This window comes from Talpa europaea (assembly GCF_964194135.1).
Source record: "Talpa europaea genome assembly, chromosome: 11".
NCBI classification, from domain to species: Eukaryota; Metazoa; Chordata; class Mammalia; order Eulipotyphla; family Talpidae; genus Talpa; species Talpa europaea.
The window spans coordinates 100,527,541-100,547,740 of NC_140078.1; the positions used below are offsets into that span (position 1 = coordinate 100,527,541).

General features: G+C 56.3%; 1 protein-coding gene across 1 annotated transcript; it reads right to left on the reverse strand.

Moving 5' to 3' along the window:
- Nucleotides 1-1,578: 1,578 nt before the first annotated feature.
- On the reverse strand, nucleotides 1,579-19,237 carry CPNE9 (copine family member 9; the record flags this gene model as incomplete). Its single annotated transcript, XM_084247843.1, has 20 exons — nucleotides 19,155-19,237; nucleotides 18,594-18,634; nucleotides 18,456-18,502; nucleotides 18,278-18,381; nucleotides 17,919-17,955; nucleotides 17,452-17,528; nucleotides 14,583-14,646; nucleotides 14,375-14,478; nucleotides 14,022-14,126; nucleotides 12,312-12,353; nucleotides 11,929-12,004; nucleotides 11,771-11,824; nucleotides 11,291-11,352; nucleotides 10,541-10,587; nucleotides 9,251-9,432; nucleotides 8,856-8,983; nucleotides 4,144-4,246; nucleotides 3,420-3,477; nucleotides 3,006-3,079; nucleotides 1,579-1,764 (listed from the first exon to the last, which is right to left on the reverse strand). Exons 1-20 carry the CDS (start codon nucleotides 19,220-19,222, stop codon nucleotides 1,579-1,581), a joined length of 1,659 nt encoding a protein of 552 aa, XP_084103969.1. The 5' UTR covers nucleotides 19,223-19,237.
- Between the last annotated feature and the right edge of the window lie 963 nt (nucleotides 19,238-20,200).

Genomic DNA, 20,200 nt, shown 5'->3' on the forward strand with positions numbered 1-20,200 from the left:
GCCGCGCCCCCGGGGGCCGGCGCCGCGGGGCCGGGGCCCCCCTCGGCGGGCCGTTTGTGGCGAATCTGCGGCCGCGGACGGGCAGCGCGGCCGGGCGGGAGGAGCCCGCCCTTCTCCCCTCCCCGCCCCCCTCCTCCCGCGGGCCGCTGCGGCGGGGCCCGGCCGCGCTCCCAGGGAGGCGGCGGCGGGGCGGGGCGCGGGCGGGCCTGGGGGCCGGGCCGCGGGCGGGGGGCCGGAGCCCGGGGGGCCGCGGGCTTCTGGGAAGGGGCGGGGCCGCGGCGGGGGCGGGGCGGGGCCCGGCGACGCGGGGGCGGGGCCCGGCGGGAGGGGCGGGGTCCGGAGGGGGCGGGGCCCGGGCGGGCGGGGAGCGCGGGGCGGGGCCGCTGGGGACGCGGCGGGGCGGGGGCGTCTGCGGCGGCCGCCCGGGGGCGCGGGGGCGCGGGGGCGCCGAGGGGCGGGGCGGGCGCGCCCCGAGGGAGGCTCGGGCCCCGGGACGGGCGCCTCTCGGCCGCGGGCTGCGGCTGGAAGGTGGCGTCTGGGCCGGGCCGCTCGGGCTGTGCGAACTCGGGCCGGCCGCGGGTCTGGCTTCACGCTCCGTGTCTGTCGAAGGGAGCCCGGGAGCGCGTCCGCCCGTGGGAGCCCCGAGAGCGACTGTCACTCGCTAGTCGCGCTTGCTCCCCGGCCCCTCCCACTCCACCAGGGCTGGGGGGCAAAGCCCACGACGTTTAGGAGCTTCTGCTTCTGTTTTCGTGCAGCCCTCAGGTCCCGCCCACTGAGTCACCTGCTTCCAGACGCGAGACCAGGTCAGCACACCTGCAAGTTACCTGCTGATTGAGATCGTGGGAGCTGGAGTCCAACAAATGCATTCTCTGGAATAAATGATCCCACCGCTCTGAGCCTCAGTTTCCTCGTGTGTAAAAGGGGGATAAAGTCCAGTGTTGACCTCGGGATTGTTGCGGATTTAATCAGATGATGCTTGTGAATCACCTGCCTAGTGCCTGATACGTAGCTAATACCCAAGGCAAAAAAATGTGCCCTTCTATTCTATTATCCTCATTTAAAAACTCAGTCAATGGACCAGAACAGAGATACACAGTCATCTTAGAGCTGACACCTGTGAAGTCAGGATCCCTTTGAACATCTGGCGAAAGTTACGGACATCTGTCCTTAGGGGAAAAAAATACACAGTTTCACCTGTCATTTCTTTATCATTTAAGGTGTTTGAAGACTGAGGAAATGACGGGATGAATGTGTTGGGGTGGGGATGAACCGAGTTGAAACCATCCTTACTCCCCCTTTCTCTTGGTGTGGCCACAGACCCTGGGCGCCCCAGTCTCCCTCCCCAAATTCCACGAGACAGAGTGGAGTAAAGGTCAGCTTTATTATTGTGTGACGGCAGCAAGGTGGTGACAGTGGCAGGCCCTTCTGTGGACAAGGGGGTGGAGTGCTTGACTAGCCGGCACCGACCCTCCAATCTGGCCTCCCAGTGAGGTCCAAGGCTCCAGGTGCCTCTGGCCTTCAGCAGAAGCAGTGGGTAGACAGGTGGGCAGACTGCTAGGCATAGGGTAGGTGAGATCCTCAGAGTTGCTCTGGAGCTGGGGTTGGGCTGGGGCTGGCAGGGGGCGGGGGCCGAGGCTGGATGTCCCTGGTACGCATATAGGACAGAAGTTGCTCCGGGATCTCGGCCAGCACATCCTTGGCCAGTCGGGCCATGCTCAGCACCTGGTTCCCCGACCGGTCGACATAGTCTCGGAATGGGACAAACTAAGACAGTACAGAAAATCAGGTGCGGGGAGTAGCCAGGAGAGGGGCCTGGGGGAGGAGCCAGCAGGGAGACTTCCTCTTTGGCTCCTAACATAGCTTTCCAAATGGCACACTCTCTCTCCCCGTCTCCTGCACGGTTTTCTAATTTACTTTCTCCCCAGTTACTTTTTTCCCCACCTTCTATTCATCCTCAACCGACTCCAGCCTGGCTTCACACAGCCTCCTGGAACTGCTCCTGATGCAGTCAGCCGTCCCATGTTGCCAATTAGTCCCGTGGGCAATAATTGTCAGTCCTTATCTTGCTTGATTTCTCTTTATCTTTCCATTACATTTGCCCATAATCTTCTGGGATACACCCCACTATGGACACGTCACCCTCTTGCTCTCCCCCAGCCACCGTCCTCTAGATCTACTGATCTCTAAACATGGCCCCTTCCCGCTCTTTCCTCTGTGGTTTCAGATACTTTCATGATTTGAAAAACGGTTCCCTGATGATTCGTATATTCACCTCTGGCCTCTTTTTAACGGTCCAGGGTCCCACATATTTAGTTGCGCGTGACGCATCTCTATTCAGTTGGCCCAATCCAATAAATGGGCCTTCAGTCACTCAGCTGCTCAGGCTAAAAAACTTGAAACCCCCACACTCACATGGTCATTTCATCCAGTCATCAACTCCTTAATATTTTCTTCTTAAAAATCTTTTGAGCTGGCTACTTTCAAATCTTTTAGAAAGGCCCCAGATTTTCATCACGACTGGCAAGGCCTCTGCTCCCTTTCCCTGTCCTCGCACTGTGATCCTGCCACCCCGGCCTCTTGATTGGGCTGGTTCTTCCAGCCTCTGCCTCATACCCTCCATTCGGTGCCAGCTCACATTCCATTTCCTCGTTTCCTTCCCTAACTGCGGGGCTAAGGCAGGGCCCTGTGGTAGAGTCTGACAGTCGATTGCTACTCCTCTGGACCACTCAGCACCCTATAATGAGGTGTCTAGCTGTGTGATTATCCTTGGCTGCCTCCACTGGAGGGCCGGGGCCTGGAGCATCTCCTACACTATGGATCCTCCATGGCTTCAGCAACCTGCCTGTATTTCAGAAAGAATTAGTTCAATGCGTGGAAGAAGGTTGCAAGAGCGAGGGGAAGGAAGGTCAGTGACTGAGAAGACAGTTAAGACTGAGTGGCTCCGGATCTAGCCTCTCCCCGCACATGCCCCTGCGCTCTGGCTTCCTCCCCCAGGTCGGGTCTACCTGAACGATGTCCCGCTCTGCATAGCGCCCCCTAGAGGACACGCGTACGTCGTCGCCATCCAATTCCTCCATGGCTGCAGAAGAGACACCTGAGCTGAGTGACAGCTCCCTCACCAGCCCAGGGCGCCCCTTTCCCTCCCAGTGCCCCCTCGGGGTCCTCATGAGAATGCCCATTGGTTGCATCAAGGCTTTGGAGCTGCTGTTATGCCCTCCACACCCTCCCCTCCCCGGAGCCCCAGGGGGGGAGTATTAATATCAATAGACGCTGTTCTGATGAAGCGAGGTCTGTGGCTTGGCAAAAGTTTCACACGGGCATCCGCCCAGTCTCGTCTGTGAGGCAAACCTGGGTTCCCACTACTCCCCTATGTTCCCCTGTTCTCGGCCCCACCCATGGACACCCATCATGCTACTCACCCTCAAACATGGCTGGTCCCACACCGACAATGATGATGGACATAGGCAGCGAGGAGGCCTGTGAGGAAACAGGGCGAATGGTTGGGCCAACAGCCATAGCAAGACAGACAGCTGCGGGGGAGAGCTGTGTGTGTGCGTGACAGTTCTTCGCATCGTGCGTGCAGAGGCACTGGCTTCCTTTGTCTCAGACGGTCTTTCCAAGGCAATAGTAATGAATACATGGATCAGTATTGAAAGATAGAGCTTCCTCCTCGAAAGCAAAGGGCAGTTTTGTTTACTGTGCGGTATAATCCCCTTCCATTTCACTCGTGTGACATGGGGAACACACCAAGGGCAGGCACACTTGTTGCCCATTATAAAAGATTTGGGGAAGAGGGGGTGAGGGGAAGGGTGGGGAAAAAATAAAACAAAAAAATGAGAGATTTGGATTCCCCAAGCACAGGCTTTCTCTCCCATAATGCAGCCTGCCGCAGAGGCAGGTATCGTCTGACCCTCTTCAGATAACCCGTGGGAATTGGGGCTTAGACAATTAGAGCAGATGCTGTTACTCCAGCTACTCCTGTTTCTGGGAATAACAAAGTCCTTTGTCTCTGCTCTAGGCGTCTGGTGTCTCCTGCCAGCATCCATGAAAGTGGCGAGCTAATTTGTTCACTTGCAAATAGACTAAAATCTCAACCCCATTCCCAGCTGTGGTCAGTGACCCCTCCCTGCCTCCTAGACTCACACTGACAATGGCCTCCTTGGTCTGTGTCATGTCAGAGATGACCCCGTCTGTGATGATGAGCAGCACGTAGTACTGGGAACCGTCCGAGATCTTGGCTGCCGCCCTGAGAGAGAGGCCACGATCAGAACCAAAAACTCAGAGAGGTCGAGTGAACACCCCACTCTAACACACCTCTGGCTCCCATGTCAACGCAGGCAAGGAGAAGGCTGCTAAAGCCCATGATCCCTCCCCGCCGCTGACGGCCAGATCCTGCCTGTCATCCCTCAGGTAACAGCTAGGGAGCACTAATTACGGTAGGTGCTGTGTTAGGCACTGAAGGTACATGATGAGGAAAAAACAAAACAAAACAACCCAAACCATCCCAGGCCACTCAGGGAGGCAGACCTTGAGCCAAGAAACACAGAAACAGATATACCATTACACTGGCAGCGAGCGCCAGGATGGAAAGGAACATGGTTATAACAGTGGGGAGCCTGACAAGGCGCAGGGTGTCTTCAGGGGCTTCGCTAAGGAAACAGTGTTGAAGCCCGGCGAAGTGCAGGGGCCACATACAAGCAGGAGGGAGGAGCAGCTGAAAAAAGACCCTGTTGGGGCCTCCCTGGTGGGGCAGGAGCTGAGTCTCAGCGCTATGAAGCCAGCGCCAGCCTCGGCCGCATGAGTTTGCTCCCTGGCCAGGGAGCGGGCCCACGTGCTGCTGCCCTCCACGGTGTATTTTAGTAGATCTGGGGACCCTGTGACTGAGATGGGGCGAGGAGCAGACCAGAGGCCTCCGTGGGACCCTGGAAAGATTTTGGTGTTTCACAGAAAGCAAAGAATCTCCTTTCTTTCCTCTCTCGCCAATTTATCCTCTCTCCCGTCTCTCCTCCGCTGACCACACCTCTTGGCCTGGACCCTGGGGTGCTCAGCCCATCTCACAGCTGAGCGCACAGCTCCTTTTCCTTCTCTCACCATCAGTCTTTGAATCCAAGATTTTTTCATCTGAAAATGAATTCAAAAGTCTCGTCGTCTTATATGTAAGAAAAATGAGACCTGGAGAAAGGACAAAGGCAGCAGACCCTGGGCTCTTGACTTCCAGAGTTAGGCCCTGTGGGGGCTGGACAGGATGGGGGTGCACTATCCGGGAAGATATCCCCGAGCCACGTGTGGCTATTCAATTTAACTTAGTTGGAATGAAACATTCAGTTCCTCCATCACTCCAGCTGCCTATCACTTGCTCAATATTGGTGTGTGGCGGGTGCCTACTGTATTGGGCACCACATAAAAAGTTCCATCATGGCAGAAGATTCTCCTGGACCGTGTGGCAGTATTTAAACTAATACCCAAAAATCAGCAGAAGACATGGTGAATTTAACTGGCTAAACAGAGTGAATTTAACTGGCTTTGGTTGAATTTGCCCAGGGTCAGGATTCTCTTTACTTTTTTTTTTTTTAATAGAGGCATGTTTTATTTATTTGTTTGTTTTGTTTATACATTCACTGGGTACAGTCAGAAGTGTGGGAGGGTGAGAGAATTCACCAGAGCCAGAGCGGGGAACAGAACAGTCAGGACTGAAGTACACTGCTGAGGGGAGCAGCGGGCGGCAGGAGAGGTCTGCGCGCCATGTGGGACCCTCCTCCAGTGGCCGGGGAGCAGCCAGGGATCGAACCGGCGCCACAGAGGCCGCGGGCAGCCCCGCAACCCAGCGCTCAACCACTGCGCCACTGGGGAGGCCCGATTTTACTTTTTTTTTTTTTAAGATTTATTCATTCATGCATACAAGAACTGGGGCACAGGCCAGAGGTGTGGGGGGTGAGAAGACTCAACAGTGACAGAGTGGGGAGCAGAACAGGCAGACTGACTGAAGACACTGCTGAGGGGAGCAGCGGGCGGGGCAGGAGGGGTCTGCTGCACCATGTGGGTAGCTCCCTGGCCGGGATTCGAACTTGTGCTGCAGTGGCTGGCGATAGCTTGATAGTGCTGTCTTTAACCCCTGCACTACCAGGGAGGCCCCATGATTCTCTTTAGCAGCCTCTGCTTCCTTTGTGAATTCTGGCTGCAGCCTCCACGTGATCTAGCCTGGTACTTTCTCCTGTCACTCATTTTACAAATAGTCATTGAATACCTGCTGTGTAGCAGGCACCATGCTTGGTGCTGAGCATGATGCAGAGAATAACATATTGTCCTGGGGGTGATGGATGCTTCTACCATTAAGATGCACTGAGGATGTGGCATGTAACTTAAGATGTAAACAAGTAACCCAGGGTTCGCTAGGAGAGAAGGTAGTGGTGGTGGTGTGAATGGGGGTAGAAAGGGGAAAATGTTCCAGAGAGGGCACGGGGGAATCGCATGTACAAACCAAGGGAGACTGTTCTGAGAGGCACATAGGAAGGGTTTGGGGGAATTGGAGTGAGGTCTTTGGCTCCCCACAGATCCCTTGCGTTTCCAAAGCCATTTAAACCTGAAAGTTGGTTGAGGAGATGCGTGACCGGCTGGAGGGGCCTTCGTGTGCCCCGCTGGGCTGCTGGGTGGGAAACAATGAAGAGTCATCTGTGATCACCAAATTCAGAGCTGACATACACGGTCTAACTGAATCCTGGCCACCATACTATGAGGCCGGCCCATTTTTATTCCTATGTGTAAAATGACAAAACTGATGTGCGGAGCATCCCCAAAGGATGGTAAAGTTTGGGGTCCATTTCCATGCTTGACTAACCGAGCCTAAAGCCTGAGCACTGATCCCTTGACTCTGCATATCTGACCTGCTTTTTGAATGTGCCCCTCCATGCTCTGTGTTTATCACCTGCAGCTCCTTCTGCCAGGCCTACTTTGCACCTCCTTCTCTGACAAAGTCCAGCTCGCCCTCTAGACCCAGCCAAGAGGTCCCTTCTACTGGTAGGCTGCCTTCAGTCTCTTGGGCTAGCTACACCCTCCACCTTCCAGGATATCACCCACCAAGATAGGCTGTCTGCCCTTCCAGATGGGTTTTTACACCTCAGGGGTACCAGTGTATGCCCAGGGCAACCCAAGGCTACAGGATACCTGCAGCATCCATTCTACTATGCGATTTGGTAGATAAAGTTAGATAACTCTAAGTACTCTTAAGACACCTTGTCTTCCCCCACCCAAATTAAAGCAAATATACATGTGAAAAGAATGTAAAATATGCATGAGTTGTTTAAGATAAAATATGTGGATTTCAAAGACATCGTCAGCCTGGCTGCTTTCAACTGTGCCCCCAAATTCCCCAGGGGAAGCAGTCACTTGCCTTTACTGACAGGCAACTTGCTGGGAAAGTCTGGGAAGCTCTAGCCTATAGAAGGTAATAATTTATTTATGCTTCTGTCTTCTGCACCAAGGCAGGAACTCCCAAGGGCAGAGACTAGATCAGATTCATCTGTGAGGCTCCAGCGCTCCAGCAGGGAACTGAGCACATGGTGGGTGCCCTTTGAATAATAATCATGATAATATTAACCGTGACAGCTCACACCTCTGGCATTCACGGTGTGGCAGGCACTGCTCGAAGTGCTCACATATTCAGTTAGTCCTCACGACAACCCTCTGATATGGGTAACCCCATCCCCTGGGGAAACAGATGCAGAGAAGTTAAGATCCTTACCCAAAAATCACAGAGCTGGTGAGAGGTGGCTCCACCGCCCATATTCATACCACACTGGCCCTTTACCGAATGTTCATTAAACAAATTAATGAATGAATCAGTGTAGTTGCCCAAGCTTTTTGAGGTATTTTGTTTTAGTTGAGTCTCTTCTATTCAGCATATAGTAAGGTTATTTTTTTATTCAAAGAATCTTTTTCCTTTATATTTACTGATATATTTTGGTTTAGTTCTGTCACTTTACTTACTTTGTATTAAAATATTTGATATGTGGGGGGGGCCTCCCTGGTGGTGCAAGGGGTTAAGACACAACCTATGAAGCTATCCGCAGCCTCTGCAGCACAAGTTCGATCCCCGGCCAGGGAGCAACCCATAAGGTGCAGTAGACCTCTCCTGTCTCCCCACTGCTCCCCTCAGCAGTGTATTTCAGTAGATCTGCCTGCTCTGCTCCCCACTCTGTCTCTGGAGACTCCTCTCTCCCCCCACACCTCTGGCCTGTACCCCAGTGCTTGTATGCATAAATAAATCCTTAAAAAAATTGATATGTGATCTGGGTTTTTTTTGCTTTATGTATTTTTATTCTGAAAATGTTGGAAGTTACTTTTCCATTTTTAGAAGCTACTCTTATTTTTTTTAACCTTCCATTTATTAAGCACTTTCTGTAGGCCATACACTGTGATAACAATTCACTGTTATCTCATCTGAACCTCTCAAAACCCTACAAAGGAGGTGCTGTTCTTATCTATTACTCCATCCATTTACAGGGGAAAACAAAGAGGCTCACTTACTTAAGGTCCCATGTTAGTGAGAAGTGGAGTCAGGATCACTCCCAGGTCTGATGCCAAACCTTGCGCCTTCACCTCTATGCTATACACCTTTCTGTGTTTGCTCCCAACTTGAGACCTGGGTTATTGTTCCAGGGAATAGGGTTGGAGTAGTTTGTTGACAGAATTTCTACTCTACTTTATCAACCTCTTTTTATCAAAGCTTGATCAACACTGAAACTTCCATCCTGCCCCCAATGCTCAAGTTCACCCAAGAATGGTTTAGACTCTTCTTGGGAAGTTAGTCCCCTGTGTGGGCCCCCTCATTCCCTCCACCCCCCACCCAGTTCCCTTACCTGGCCACCTGGTTGATGACAGGAGCAAAGTATGTGGGCCCATAGAGCTGCACTGTGCGCAGGCTCTGGAAGTAGCTCTCCAGCACGCCCTCAATGCCCGCACAGTTGGGGTCCTCGTCGTTGTTGTTCTGTCAGAGAAGAGGCCCTGCTGGACGGAGCCCAGGCGGGGTGTACCCAGGGGTGCTCTGACCCCAGCTCACTCCTGTCTTTTCCCATCCCCCTTTCATGCTCTCCTCCCGTCTCCACTCTGCTCCCCTTCCTGCTCTGCCCTCCTCTCTTAGCTTCTTGTTCCTCTGCAGGTCCTTAGAAGAAATGTTAATAGAAGAAATTAATCAACAAAGGAGGGCCAGGTGCCAGGGCACGGAGTCTACGTTCTGGTCCATACCATACCATACCAGGGGGAACTGGTGGGAGATCCGTCCCTCTGGGGGCAGCTTGGCCCCAAAGCCGTAGGCTGGGAAGAGCTTGTCACTGTCATAGTCCTGGATGATCTCTCCCACTGCCTTGAGGGCCATGGCATAGGCGCTGAGCTGGTAGGGACTCATGTAGTGCAGGGAGGTGGGTTGCAGGGGGTTCCCTGTAGATACACAGGGGGCCCTGCCTTAGTTACCCATCTCTTCACCTGCTTTCTTTGTATGCATCCAACCAGCTATCCATTCATCCACGGCTTACCATGTTCTCCCTCTGTGTTATACCCAGTCACACACCTGCTCATTTATCCATGTATCCAACCATCAACCCCTATATCTATCACGACACCAACCCCTACATCTATCCACTTACATACATACACATTCACCTATCTACTGGCCTTACACAAATAAACATATATATAGTCACCTCTATCCATCTGCTTCATTGTTCTCTTATCCATCTATCCATCCATCTACCTACCCACCCATCCACCCATCCATCCATCCATCCACCCACCCACCCACCCATCCATCCACCCACCCACCCATCCATCCATTCACCCACCCACCCACCCATCCATCCACCCACCCACCCATCCATCCATTCACCCACCCACCCATCCATCCACCCACCCACCCATCCATCCATTCACCCACCCACCCATCCATCCACCCACCCATCCATCCATCCATCCACCCACCCACCCACCCACCCACCCACACCCATCCAGCCTTATCTATTCCATTCACTCACTATCTGGCATGATATGGATCCTTCCACCTGCCCCTCGCCCATTCCCCTTTCTACTTACCCATTATTTCCCCAACTTAAAACATCTGTCCACTTGTCAGCCCACATACTAATCCATGCATTTGCTTGACCAGCCTGTTGTACTCGCTCACCAGCCCATCTACTCACTCTGTGCCTCTCTCCACTCACCCACCTTCCACCATCATTCATCCGTCCCTTTCTCCTCACTCCTCTCCTCTCCCACCCACTCATTTATTTGGCCATTTCTTGAGCTGTCCAGTCAAGCTTTTTTGATCTATTTACTCACCAATTTTTCAGTACCCCCTGCCTATCCTTACGCCAAATCACCTCCCCTCATGACTCTGCACCAGCACCAGCTCGGCTGGGCTTTGCCTTAAGCCTAGGCTTCCTGGTCAGAGAGCTCTTCTCCCCAGGCGGGAGTCCAGGCCCATTCCTAATGACTGCCTGAGAGATCCACCCCCCCCCCCCCGCCACGCCCCATCCCCCCACCCAGGCCTCACCGTTTGAAGCTGTGAAGTCAATGGCTACTGTGAAGTTCAGCTGTGTCCTGTTATGGAAGGAGATGGATTGGAACGTGAGGGTCTAATATTAGAACAGGATTTCTCAAAACAAAAATGTGCACTTGAACCTCCTGAGGATGGTGTTAAAATGCAGATTCTGATCTGGATGGTCTGGTTGGTGCCTGAGATTCTATATTTCGAACAAACTCCCAAGATATGCAGCTAATTCTGATCCATGAAATGCACTTTGGGTAGCAGAATTAAATGTCTACTGTGTGTCGAGTATATGTAAATTGATTTAACCTTGAAGTAGTAATGACACTTTCTTCCATTAGAGAAAAGTGAGGTGCAGAGAAGCAAAGTGCCATTTCCAGGTCTGCCCGCCTTCCCTGGGCCAAGGCGAGGGCCCCTACAGTCCACTTGGCTTTTCTCTCTCTCGGCCTCTCCCTCTTGCCTGACCATAACTTTTGTTCAGGTCTCATTCGGGTTGCTGGGGACACTTTTGAAGACCACTGCTCTGACATCTCCCTATGGGGGGGCTGGACACTAGGAATGAAAGGCAGCCCCGTGAAGAGAACTGAGGCGGACAGCACTATGGATAACTGAGCACTCTACAGCTTGACATGTATTCTCAAGTTCATCTTCCTGTTATCATTGGCTCCCGACCATTTATAAGTAAGAAAATCCGGGCTCAGGACTGGGAGGAGCTCATTGCTGGGATTTCAGCCCAGCGCTTGGTCTGTGACTCACCCTCCTTTGATGTAATCAACAAAAGTGAATTCAGAGTCCACAGAGAAGGAGAGCAGCGTCACCTGCGGGGCACAAGAGGCAGCCCTGCCGCTTTGGGAAGGGCAGTGGGTGGCAGGATGAAGAAAGGAAAAAGGGACCTCTGGAGAGAGGCACATGACAGGGGGGAAAAGGATTTCACCCCCTGCCCCACCCTGTCCAGTTTCTGAAAGGACAAAAAGGAAAACTGTCAAAGATGTATTTGGATCTCCAACATTCCATAACATTGGAAAATATAACTTAGGTTTTTTTGCAAAAAATTCTGCAAAAGAGTAAAGTTTTTAAAAAAGAAAAACTTAAAACGGTACCACCTTGTGCCTAACATGACCACATCCAGGTCCTCTATGCCCACAGCCTTCCCTCCCCCCAGCACGAGCCGTGCTATGTCCGTGGGGCCTGCAGCGGAAGGCTCCAGGGAGGGCCGCGGCTCCAAGGGGCACTCACAGTTCCCGAGTTGACATATTTCTTCTTCTTACATTTCTTCCGAGGGTTAAGAACCTAAGCGGGGAAGAGAAGCAGCAGCGGTGGGAAACAGGGCAGGCGTGAGAGACCGAGCAGGGTTGGTGAAGGGCTGGGCAAGCCGGGCAGCGTCCGCATCTCACCTCATACACTGTGAACTGGTTCTGGGCTTTGCTCAGCTCCCGGTAGCTGGTGGTGAACTCGCCGATGAAATCATGGCTGCGGCGAGGCCAGGGGTGAGTGAGCACAGCTGCTGCCGGCTGGGAGCCGGCCCTAAAACCAGCCTTTTATTCCCACTATCCCCTGCCGCTTCCTGGGCCACCGGGCATGGGGATTTGGGCCAGAAGAGGGGCCACGGTGAGGGGAAGAAAATGGAAGAGACAGTGTCCCAGAGGGACAACCGAGGGGATCAGTCACACCCAGAGTCCTGGCTCTCCCCTCACCCTTGCTGCCTCCCAAGGTCGCTTTGGGGTTCCTAGTAAATACTCCAGGGAGATGTCTGGGTGAGTGCAGGAGAAGGCAGTACCTTCCATCCCGGTCCCAGTCGTACACATCGATCTTCACTGTTCTGAAATGCAGAAGATAAACAGAGACGGGGTATCCATGATAGATGCTGGAGACCCCCCCCAACTCACTAACCACACACAGATCATCCTTCCATCCGTCCAGCTGTCCTTTCATCAACCCCTTACCCTGTGTCCAGCCATCCATCCTATGGATTCATTCATCAGTCTGTGTAAGAACCCAACCATCTACCGCCGCGCGCTGTTACGACAGCTACTGCAATGTTATTACTGTCTGCTGTAGGTTTTTTTTTTTTAATCACTTATTGAGTCTTAGTTTGTTCCTGGCATTGTTCTCAGCACATTCACAGATTGTCTCGCTTAACAATCACCCTATTAAGTAAGTACTATTACCTTAGTTTTGGATAAGAAAACTGAGATAAAAAAAATCACTAATTTGACTAAATAGTGATTGAGCTGAGATTTAAAAACTCAGATAGGGGCCTCCCCGATGGCGCAGCGGTTGAGCGCTGGGCTGCGAAGCTACCTGCAGCCTCTGCAGCGCCGGTTCGATCCCCGGCCACCGGGAGAGGGTCCTACATGGCGCGCAGACCTCTCCTGCCGCCATCTGCTCCCCTCAGCAGTGTACTTCGGTCCTTCTGCCTGCTCTGCTCCCTGCTCTGGCTCTGGTGAATTCTCTCACCCTCCCGCACTTCTGACTGTACCCAGTGCTTGTATAAATAAATCTTTAAAAAAAAAAAAAAAACAACCTCAGATATGCTGATTCCTTTCAACTACTTATGCCTAAGTCATTCTATATGCCCAACTGTGCGACAGTCCATCCAAGCTTTTATCTATTCATCTAACTATACATTTACCCATACATTGGCCAATCCAATTACCTATTGATGCCTGTCTTTATCCACCTATCTAGCTAGGCATCCATCCATATTCACTGACTCACTGATGCGTGCATGTATCTGTCTGTTTATTCATCTGTCCCATCAAACACCCAACCGTCTGACATTTGCCCATCTGGTCACTTGGTCATCTACATAACCATCCATTTATGTGCACACCCACCCTTCCACGTTCCCGTCTATCTTCATACTGTCTATGGATTCATATGGTTGGCCTCTCCCTCTGCTTTACCCTCAGTCACCAACTACTTCATCCATTAATCCACCCCCACCATCCACTCATCTGCCCATCAATCCACCCGTCTCTCCACCTATTTATCTCCTTGTTTTCTCCATTCATCCCTTTGCCTTTCCAGCCATATGCCAAACTGTCACATACCCATCCTTCTAGTCATCCAGTTATTAATTCCATTAAATCATCAATCATTTGTCCAATCCACTAATCTGCCCATCAACCCATTTGTCCATTCATCTGCGGTCCATTAACCCATCTCCTCTGCTACCCACCAACCAATCCTTTTATACCCATCCAGATACCCACTCATCCATTACCAGTTTATCTCTCCATCTGATCATCCATGCATATGTCATTAATTCATCTTTTTGTCTGCCCTTCCCTCCACCTATCCATCCACACATCCACCTATCCACTGAGGAGGCCATCCACCTGCTTCCCTGCCTACCCATATCCATGCCCCAAACTTTGTCCCATTGGGCAGGATCCTCCAACACTACTGTGGCACTTCTGCCATCATTCTAGGCCCAGGAACCCCGTGCTCATGCCCTTGTACCCTTAGCTGAGCTGAAGCAGACCTGTCGTAGTCTCCATTGCACAGTGCCCGCACGGGGATGCTGAAGGGCTGCCACACGGGGTTCAGTGTATTTTTCACAACCTCTGTCTTGTGGCAGATGGTGAACCTGGAAAGGAGCAAGAGGATTGGCATCTGCCTTTGGGGTAGGACCGGACCCAGAGACAGGGTCTGATGCTCGTGAGATTTGTGGGGTTCTCCCATTTGTTAAACACTTTTTCTTTGCTACCTTGAATGAATTCTGGGCTCAGGCCCGGGTGAAGTCTAAGGTGCCCCGGACCCAGCCCAAGGGTCCTGATGGGCCTGTGCTCACAGTTGGGGGTGGGTGGTGCAGCATCAGAGAGGGCAGTGACTCACGTGCCATCCTCATTGCTCCTGTAGAATACAAGGAAGGGGTCTGATTTCCCAAAGAAGTCCTTCTTGTCCAGCTTGTTTGCACACAGCTGCATGGTGGCAATGTCCTAAGGATGAAATTGGGCCATTGACACTCAAATTACCAGTAGCCTCAGACAGTCCACTGAAGAGAATCTGGGGAGAGAAGGGCCTAGTGCATGCTCTTACTGACCCGACAATTGCTAAGCTCCTCTGCGGTCAGCAGTATGGTCCCACACTTCTTGCCAGGAACCCCCCTGGAAGTAGAAAAAGCCTCTCTGTAAGGGGGGAGAGTAGGCAACAAAGATTGGGGTGGCTAATCTAGGGTTGGTGGGCCAGAGGATTCAACTTGCTACCCAGAGTTCCTTGAATGTGGCCCACTCAGTGCTGGGAGGCTCATGGTAGTGCAGGACCTGACTGGCACTGGGAAGGGTCTCTAGTCTGGAATGAAGACGTGAGACTAGTGAGTCCAGGTAGGTATGTCACGGGAAGGACAACCTCTTGGGTGAGTTGTTTCCCATTTTGGTGGACTCTAGCTTCCTTGTGGATGAAATTGGAGGAAAATCAATCGGTAAGTTTTATCGCTATGAAGATGGTGCATTTCCCAAGGCAGGCTCTAGAGTGTACCATGTCAAGCGTGGTGCCAGTATGAACTGACCTCCTGGACTCTCTGGGTTCTGACCTTGGGGAGAGACCAGGGGGAAGTGAGATGTCAAAGCCATTGGGCGAGTAAGGGCAATGCCATGGTCCTGACGGGGGAGAGGCATTGTCTCTCCAGACAGGGGCAAGAGGGCTGGTCAAAGTGTTAGGTCACTTCACGTGGTTAAAGTGCCGTGTTTGCCTAAGACTGTGAAGAGTGAAATTAAAAAAAAAAAAAAAAGACACAGGCAGCCTTATCCTTCCTGGCCAAGAGAGGTGACCTTTATGTGTCTGAAGGGAGCGCAACAGGGCACCTATTCCCAATGCTCCTTGGTCTAAAAGAAGTCGGGGTCCTTATTGGTAGAGGCCTGACAACCCTGATCCCCAAGGGATCCAAGGTGTGGTAGAGAGAAAACTAGATCAGGAGAGTCCTGGGGTCAAGTCCTGGTTCCAAGCTGCTCTGGGGGTTTCTCCACCTTCACAATGAGAATGTGACACCATTTATTTGGCCCCTTCGATCTCGGACTCTGCGCTTGAGGTGACGTACGATGAGAACAGGGAGTGTCACCTGCACATGCAGGTGTCACTGGCCCCAAGGCCCTCACGCTGCTCTTCCCCTCCTGGCGTCCCCTCCTCTGCGTGCCCAGTCTGACTGGAGCCAATGACTGGAGCCGTCACTTGGCTCATCCCGCTCTTCCCCCCGGCCCTTTTCTCACTCCAGCATGCTTCTTTTTTTTTGCAGAGCCACAGCCTAGTAAAATCCAGTTCTCTGCCTCAAGCCTTGCGCAGCTACGCAGCAGAGTAGGACCAGAGGACAACACAGGCGACCTAACTGGTCTCATTTTAAATGCCTGACTACAAGCCCCAGGGGGTCCTTCACCACACTGGACTTCCCAGCTCCTCGACCCCCCAGCTCTGCTAGACAGCACGTTCCTTCCTCCGCTCTCCTGAAACCCGCAGGGCCTCCCCCCTCACCCTCCTCCTCAGTCACCCTTCCACCTCGCTGACAAGCTGAAGCACCCAGGGGAGAATGTCCCAGAACCCCCTCCCTCCCCTGCTCTGCTCCAGTGCGTCCCCCACACAACTGCGCCTTCCTGCTGGCCGTGAAGGACGGAGCGCGCACCCGCTCACCCCACCCTGTGCGCGACGTTCTACACCCTCTTGCTGCACCGGGGCGCCCATCCCACAAGCCCCCCGCGTTCTCCTGTCCGTTTTTCAGTTTCTAACGCCCCCAGCTTACTCCTCCCTCACTTTTTTTTTAAGCCATGTGGCAGGAGTCCCTCCTTCCACCTGTGCAGGCCGAGGATCCGGGTGTCGTCCTCGACTCTTCTCACTCCTGCGCCCTCATATTCCACCTGTTGACCCACCTCCAAAATAAGTTCAGAATCTAACTTCTCCCCTGCTGCACGGCCGCCACTCTGGGCTGCCGCACTAGCCTCCCGCGCGGCTCCCGGCTCCGGTCTTCACCCGCACCTACATTATTCTCAACCCAGCAGCCAGCACCGTCCCTTGAAAGCACAGGCAGTCACGCCACCCCTGCTCCCAGCTCTGCGGTGACGCCTCTCAGAGTGAGAGCTGAGGTCCAGAGGGGCCTCCCCGATGGCCACTGCTCCGGCCTGGCCTTGCTTGTTCTCTCCTGGGCTCACCTGGCTCCCGCCTGGCCTCCTTGCTGCCCTCTGAGGGCATCAGGCTTCTGCGCTTGCCTCTCCTCTGCCTAGAACATCCCTCCCTCCTCCGGACCTGCACAGCTCGCTTCCTCACCTGCTTCTCCAAAGCCCCCTCTCCCTCAGGTCTACTTGACCACCTCCTGCCTACCATCCCCCGCCCCCAAACCACTCCCCGGCCCTCTGGGATTCCCAGGCCCTGATTTGTTCTGCTCCGCTTTGCCCTTTCCCCGCAGCACTCATGTCTTCTCATAATTATGTGGTTTACCTGCTGGATTTGTTTTGCGCTGTTCCCCTCGTGCCCCCCACCTCTGCACATAGGCTCCCGGAGGGCAGGCGCACCTGTCCTGCTCGCCCCCACCCCAAGCCCTTCAACAGTGGCTCACAGAGCTGGTGCCCAGGGGGATGTAGGGGCTGGACAGGTCCCTGGTGCTGAGCACAGGGGCCGCGTAGGACACGTGCTCATAAACCCTCGGGGACGGACGTGACTCGGGTTCCAGAGGGCCGGCCGAGGCAGGGGGGCTCCTGAGGCTCAGCCTGGAAGCGGACCTGGAAGGCTGACCCTGACTGGAAACAGCCCCGCGAGAGGGGAGGGAGGGCGGGAGGGACTGGCGTGAGCAAAGCCCTGGAGACGGGCCTTTCCTACGAGGGGGCTGGGCGCTGTGGGGGGGGGGACCCCTCTGCTGCCATCGGGCAGCAGCATCCTTGGAAGACAGAATTTGGAGGTGCCCCCCCCCGCCCCCCTCGGGCTCAGCTCACGTGAGGGGTCGCTCCACGCGGCTGCCCTGCCCTCCGATCACCTCTCCCAGGGCCAGGAACGCTTGTCCCAGGAAATCCTGCGCAGAGACGGTCGGGCCGAGGCCGAGGCCGCGGGCGGACCCCCAGGGCCAGGCCCTGTGCTGGCCGGGCGGGCCCCCGGGCTAGGGAGCCCCGCGGGCGCGCTGGGGGCGCCGTCCCTCTGGGCCGCCCTCCGGGGGTGCCGCGCCCCCCCTCCCCGCCCCCGCCCCCCATCCGCCCCGCCAGCCTCACCTTCTGGGGTCCGCGGCAAGGGAGGAAGAGGGAGAGCGGGGTCAGGCGGGCGGGGCAGCGCGGGGAGGGCGGGCGGGGTTGGGAGGCGCAGAGCAGGCGGGCGGGCCGGGCCGGGTCGGGTCGGGTCGGGTCGGGGCTCTAGGAGGCTCGTTGGACACCCCAGCTCGCGGGGGTCGGCAGCCCTGCGGGGCGCTCACCGGCTTGGAGACGTTGGTTCTGGAGTCCACGTTGTACCTGGGCAGAGAGCGGCCCGGCGGCTGGGGTGCGCGGGGGGCGGCTGCAGAGAGGGGGCTCCCCACCCCGTTAGCCCGGGAGGGGCGGGGCCCGTGGACCCGACTTCAGCCCGGACCTCTGGGGCTGGTCGAAGGGGGGCAGCGAGGCCGCAGGCGGGGCGGTGGGGCGGGGTCCCGGGGGCCTCGCCAGAGGCGGGGCGCGCGGGGGCGCGGGGGGCGGGGCGCGCTGAGCTCCCCCTGCCGGCGAGCTGGACCTGGGGCGCAGCTGGGGGCGAGGCGGCCCCCCAAGGGCGGGGTCCCACTGGGGCTGGGGCGGGGCTCACACATCGAAGCGCAGGTTTTGCTTTTCCTCAAAGAAATAGTCCAGGACGAATTTGCGCAGGAAGTCGGGGTTCAGCGTGTTGTCGATCACTTCGGTCCGTCCGAACTGGGGGCGCGGGGGGGCGGCGTTGGGTCAGCCGGGGCCTGCGGGCCGCCCCCCCCCCCCGCGCCCCTGCTCACCTCCCGCCAGTCCTGGCCGGCGCGGCTCTGCGCGAACAGCACGACCACTGCGGGCGGGGAGACGTCAGGCCGCGCGCCCCTTCCCTGCCCGGCCGCACCGGGACCCCGAGCTCCCCCTCCCGCCTTAGCGCCTCCTACTGGGGTCGGACTTGGAGAAAGTGTCGAGGTCCAGCAGGTTCCTGGCGAGAGGACAGACAGACGGCCGCGTGGGTCATCGGGAGCCACCGCCGGGGCTGCCCTAAGCTGGGCACCGGGGAGGGGGGCGCGGGGCGCAGATCGCACCTCCCTGCCCTGTTACAGCGCCCAGCCTAGGTGGGGGCGGGGCGGGGCTGGGGGGGCAGAGGTGGCGGGGTGCGGGGGCTGGGGGGGAATCCCGAGTTGTCAGCACCCTGGACAGCGCCAGGAACTTCGGGCCCCAAACCGTGCCTCTGCGGGGCGCGGCCGCACCCACCCGTCTCCAAGGGCTCAGGAGAGAGGGTTGGCCCCCTGACTTCGTCCTCCCGGGGTCCAGAGCCTGCAGCACCCTGTGGCCCATCCCCTGAGCCGGCAGCCTGAGTCCTCCTTTGCGGGCGGGGCAGTCCAAGGGGACGCCCCCTCCCCGGCTGGCCAGCGACTCCCCCGAGTCTGCGTCCGAGACCCGCGCCCGGACCCTCCCCGCCGGCCCAGCCCTGCCCGGACCCTCCCCGCCCGCCCGCTCACCGGCAGGACACGGTGATTTCGATCTTGGTGGCCGGGACGCTGCGCTCAGGGGCTCCGCCGAGAGACATGGCTGGTGGGGGGGGGGGGCGCGGCCGCGGGGGGCTGGGGGCGGCGGGGCCGGGGCCGGCGACCGCGCTCCCTCCAGCCCTGCGTGCGCTCCCGCCGCTGGCGCCCCGACTGTGGCTGCCGCCGGCTCCAGATGGCAGCACAGCCCCGCCCGGCCCTGCGGGCGGCCCCCGCCCCATTGGAGCGTCCTCCAGCCGGCCCAGAAGCTCCTCCGGAGCCCAACTCCAGCCGCACCGGGAGTCTCCCCAGCACCTTCCTCCCAGGCGAACCCCAAGCCCCTGAGTTCTGCCTGCAGGGCAGAGGCATGTGGGGCACCTGGTGGGCACGGGGGCGCTGTCCTCCTGACTCCACAGTCCCTCTCTGGGCCTGCCTAGCACCTGGAAGCTCACCCGGTCTCGTGTCAGGTGGGCGACCTTGGGCAAGTCCCCGCACATCTCTGGCTCCCGCGCCGCAGGGGCATGAAGGCCAGGACAGCCGCTCCCAGCAGATCATGTCGTGGAGCTGACCCATGGCCCATGCGAAGGGTTTAACGGGGGATTGCACACCACAAGCACCCCGGAAAGAGCCTCCGCCTTCTTCCCTTCCCCTGGGCGCGGACGCGCACCTCTTTCAAGAGTCAGCTCGGGAGATGGTGGCTGTTACGACAGCGCACAAAGCCCTTCGCCTTACAACTTCGTGGCGTCGAGGCAGCCAGCCTGTGTGATGCCGTCGCTCCTGCTCACTCTGCGGGGGGGGGGGGGGGTGTCAGCCCGTGGCTATGCCGCACGCAGGGGCTCAGGTCCTCAGCACCAGGATGGCGCTGCTTGCAGAACTTGTTAAAAACGAAACCCCTTCCCTCCTCCCGCCCGTGCCCAGCTAGGTGATCCCCGCAACCCCTAGTCCAAACTGCAGGTAGCCCTAGGAATCGGCATGGCCAACGGGCAGCCCGGGCGACCAGAGCTCTCTTGGCCCACGGACTACCCCCCTCACAGAGGGGACTG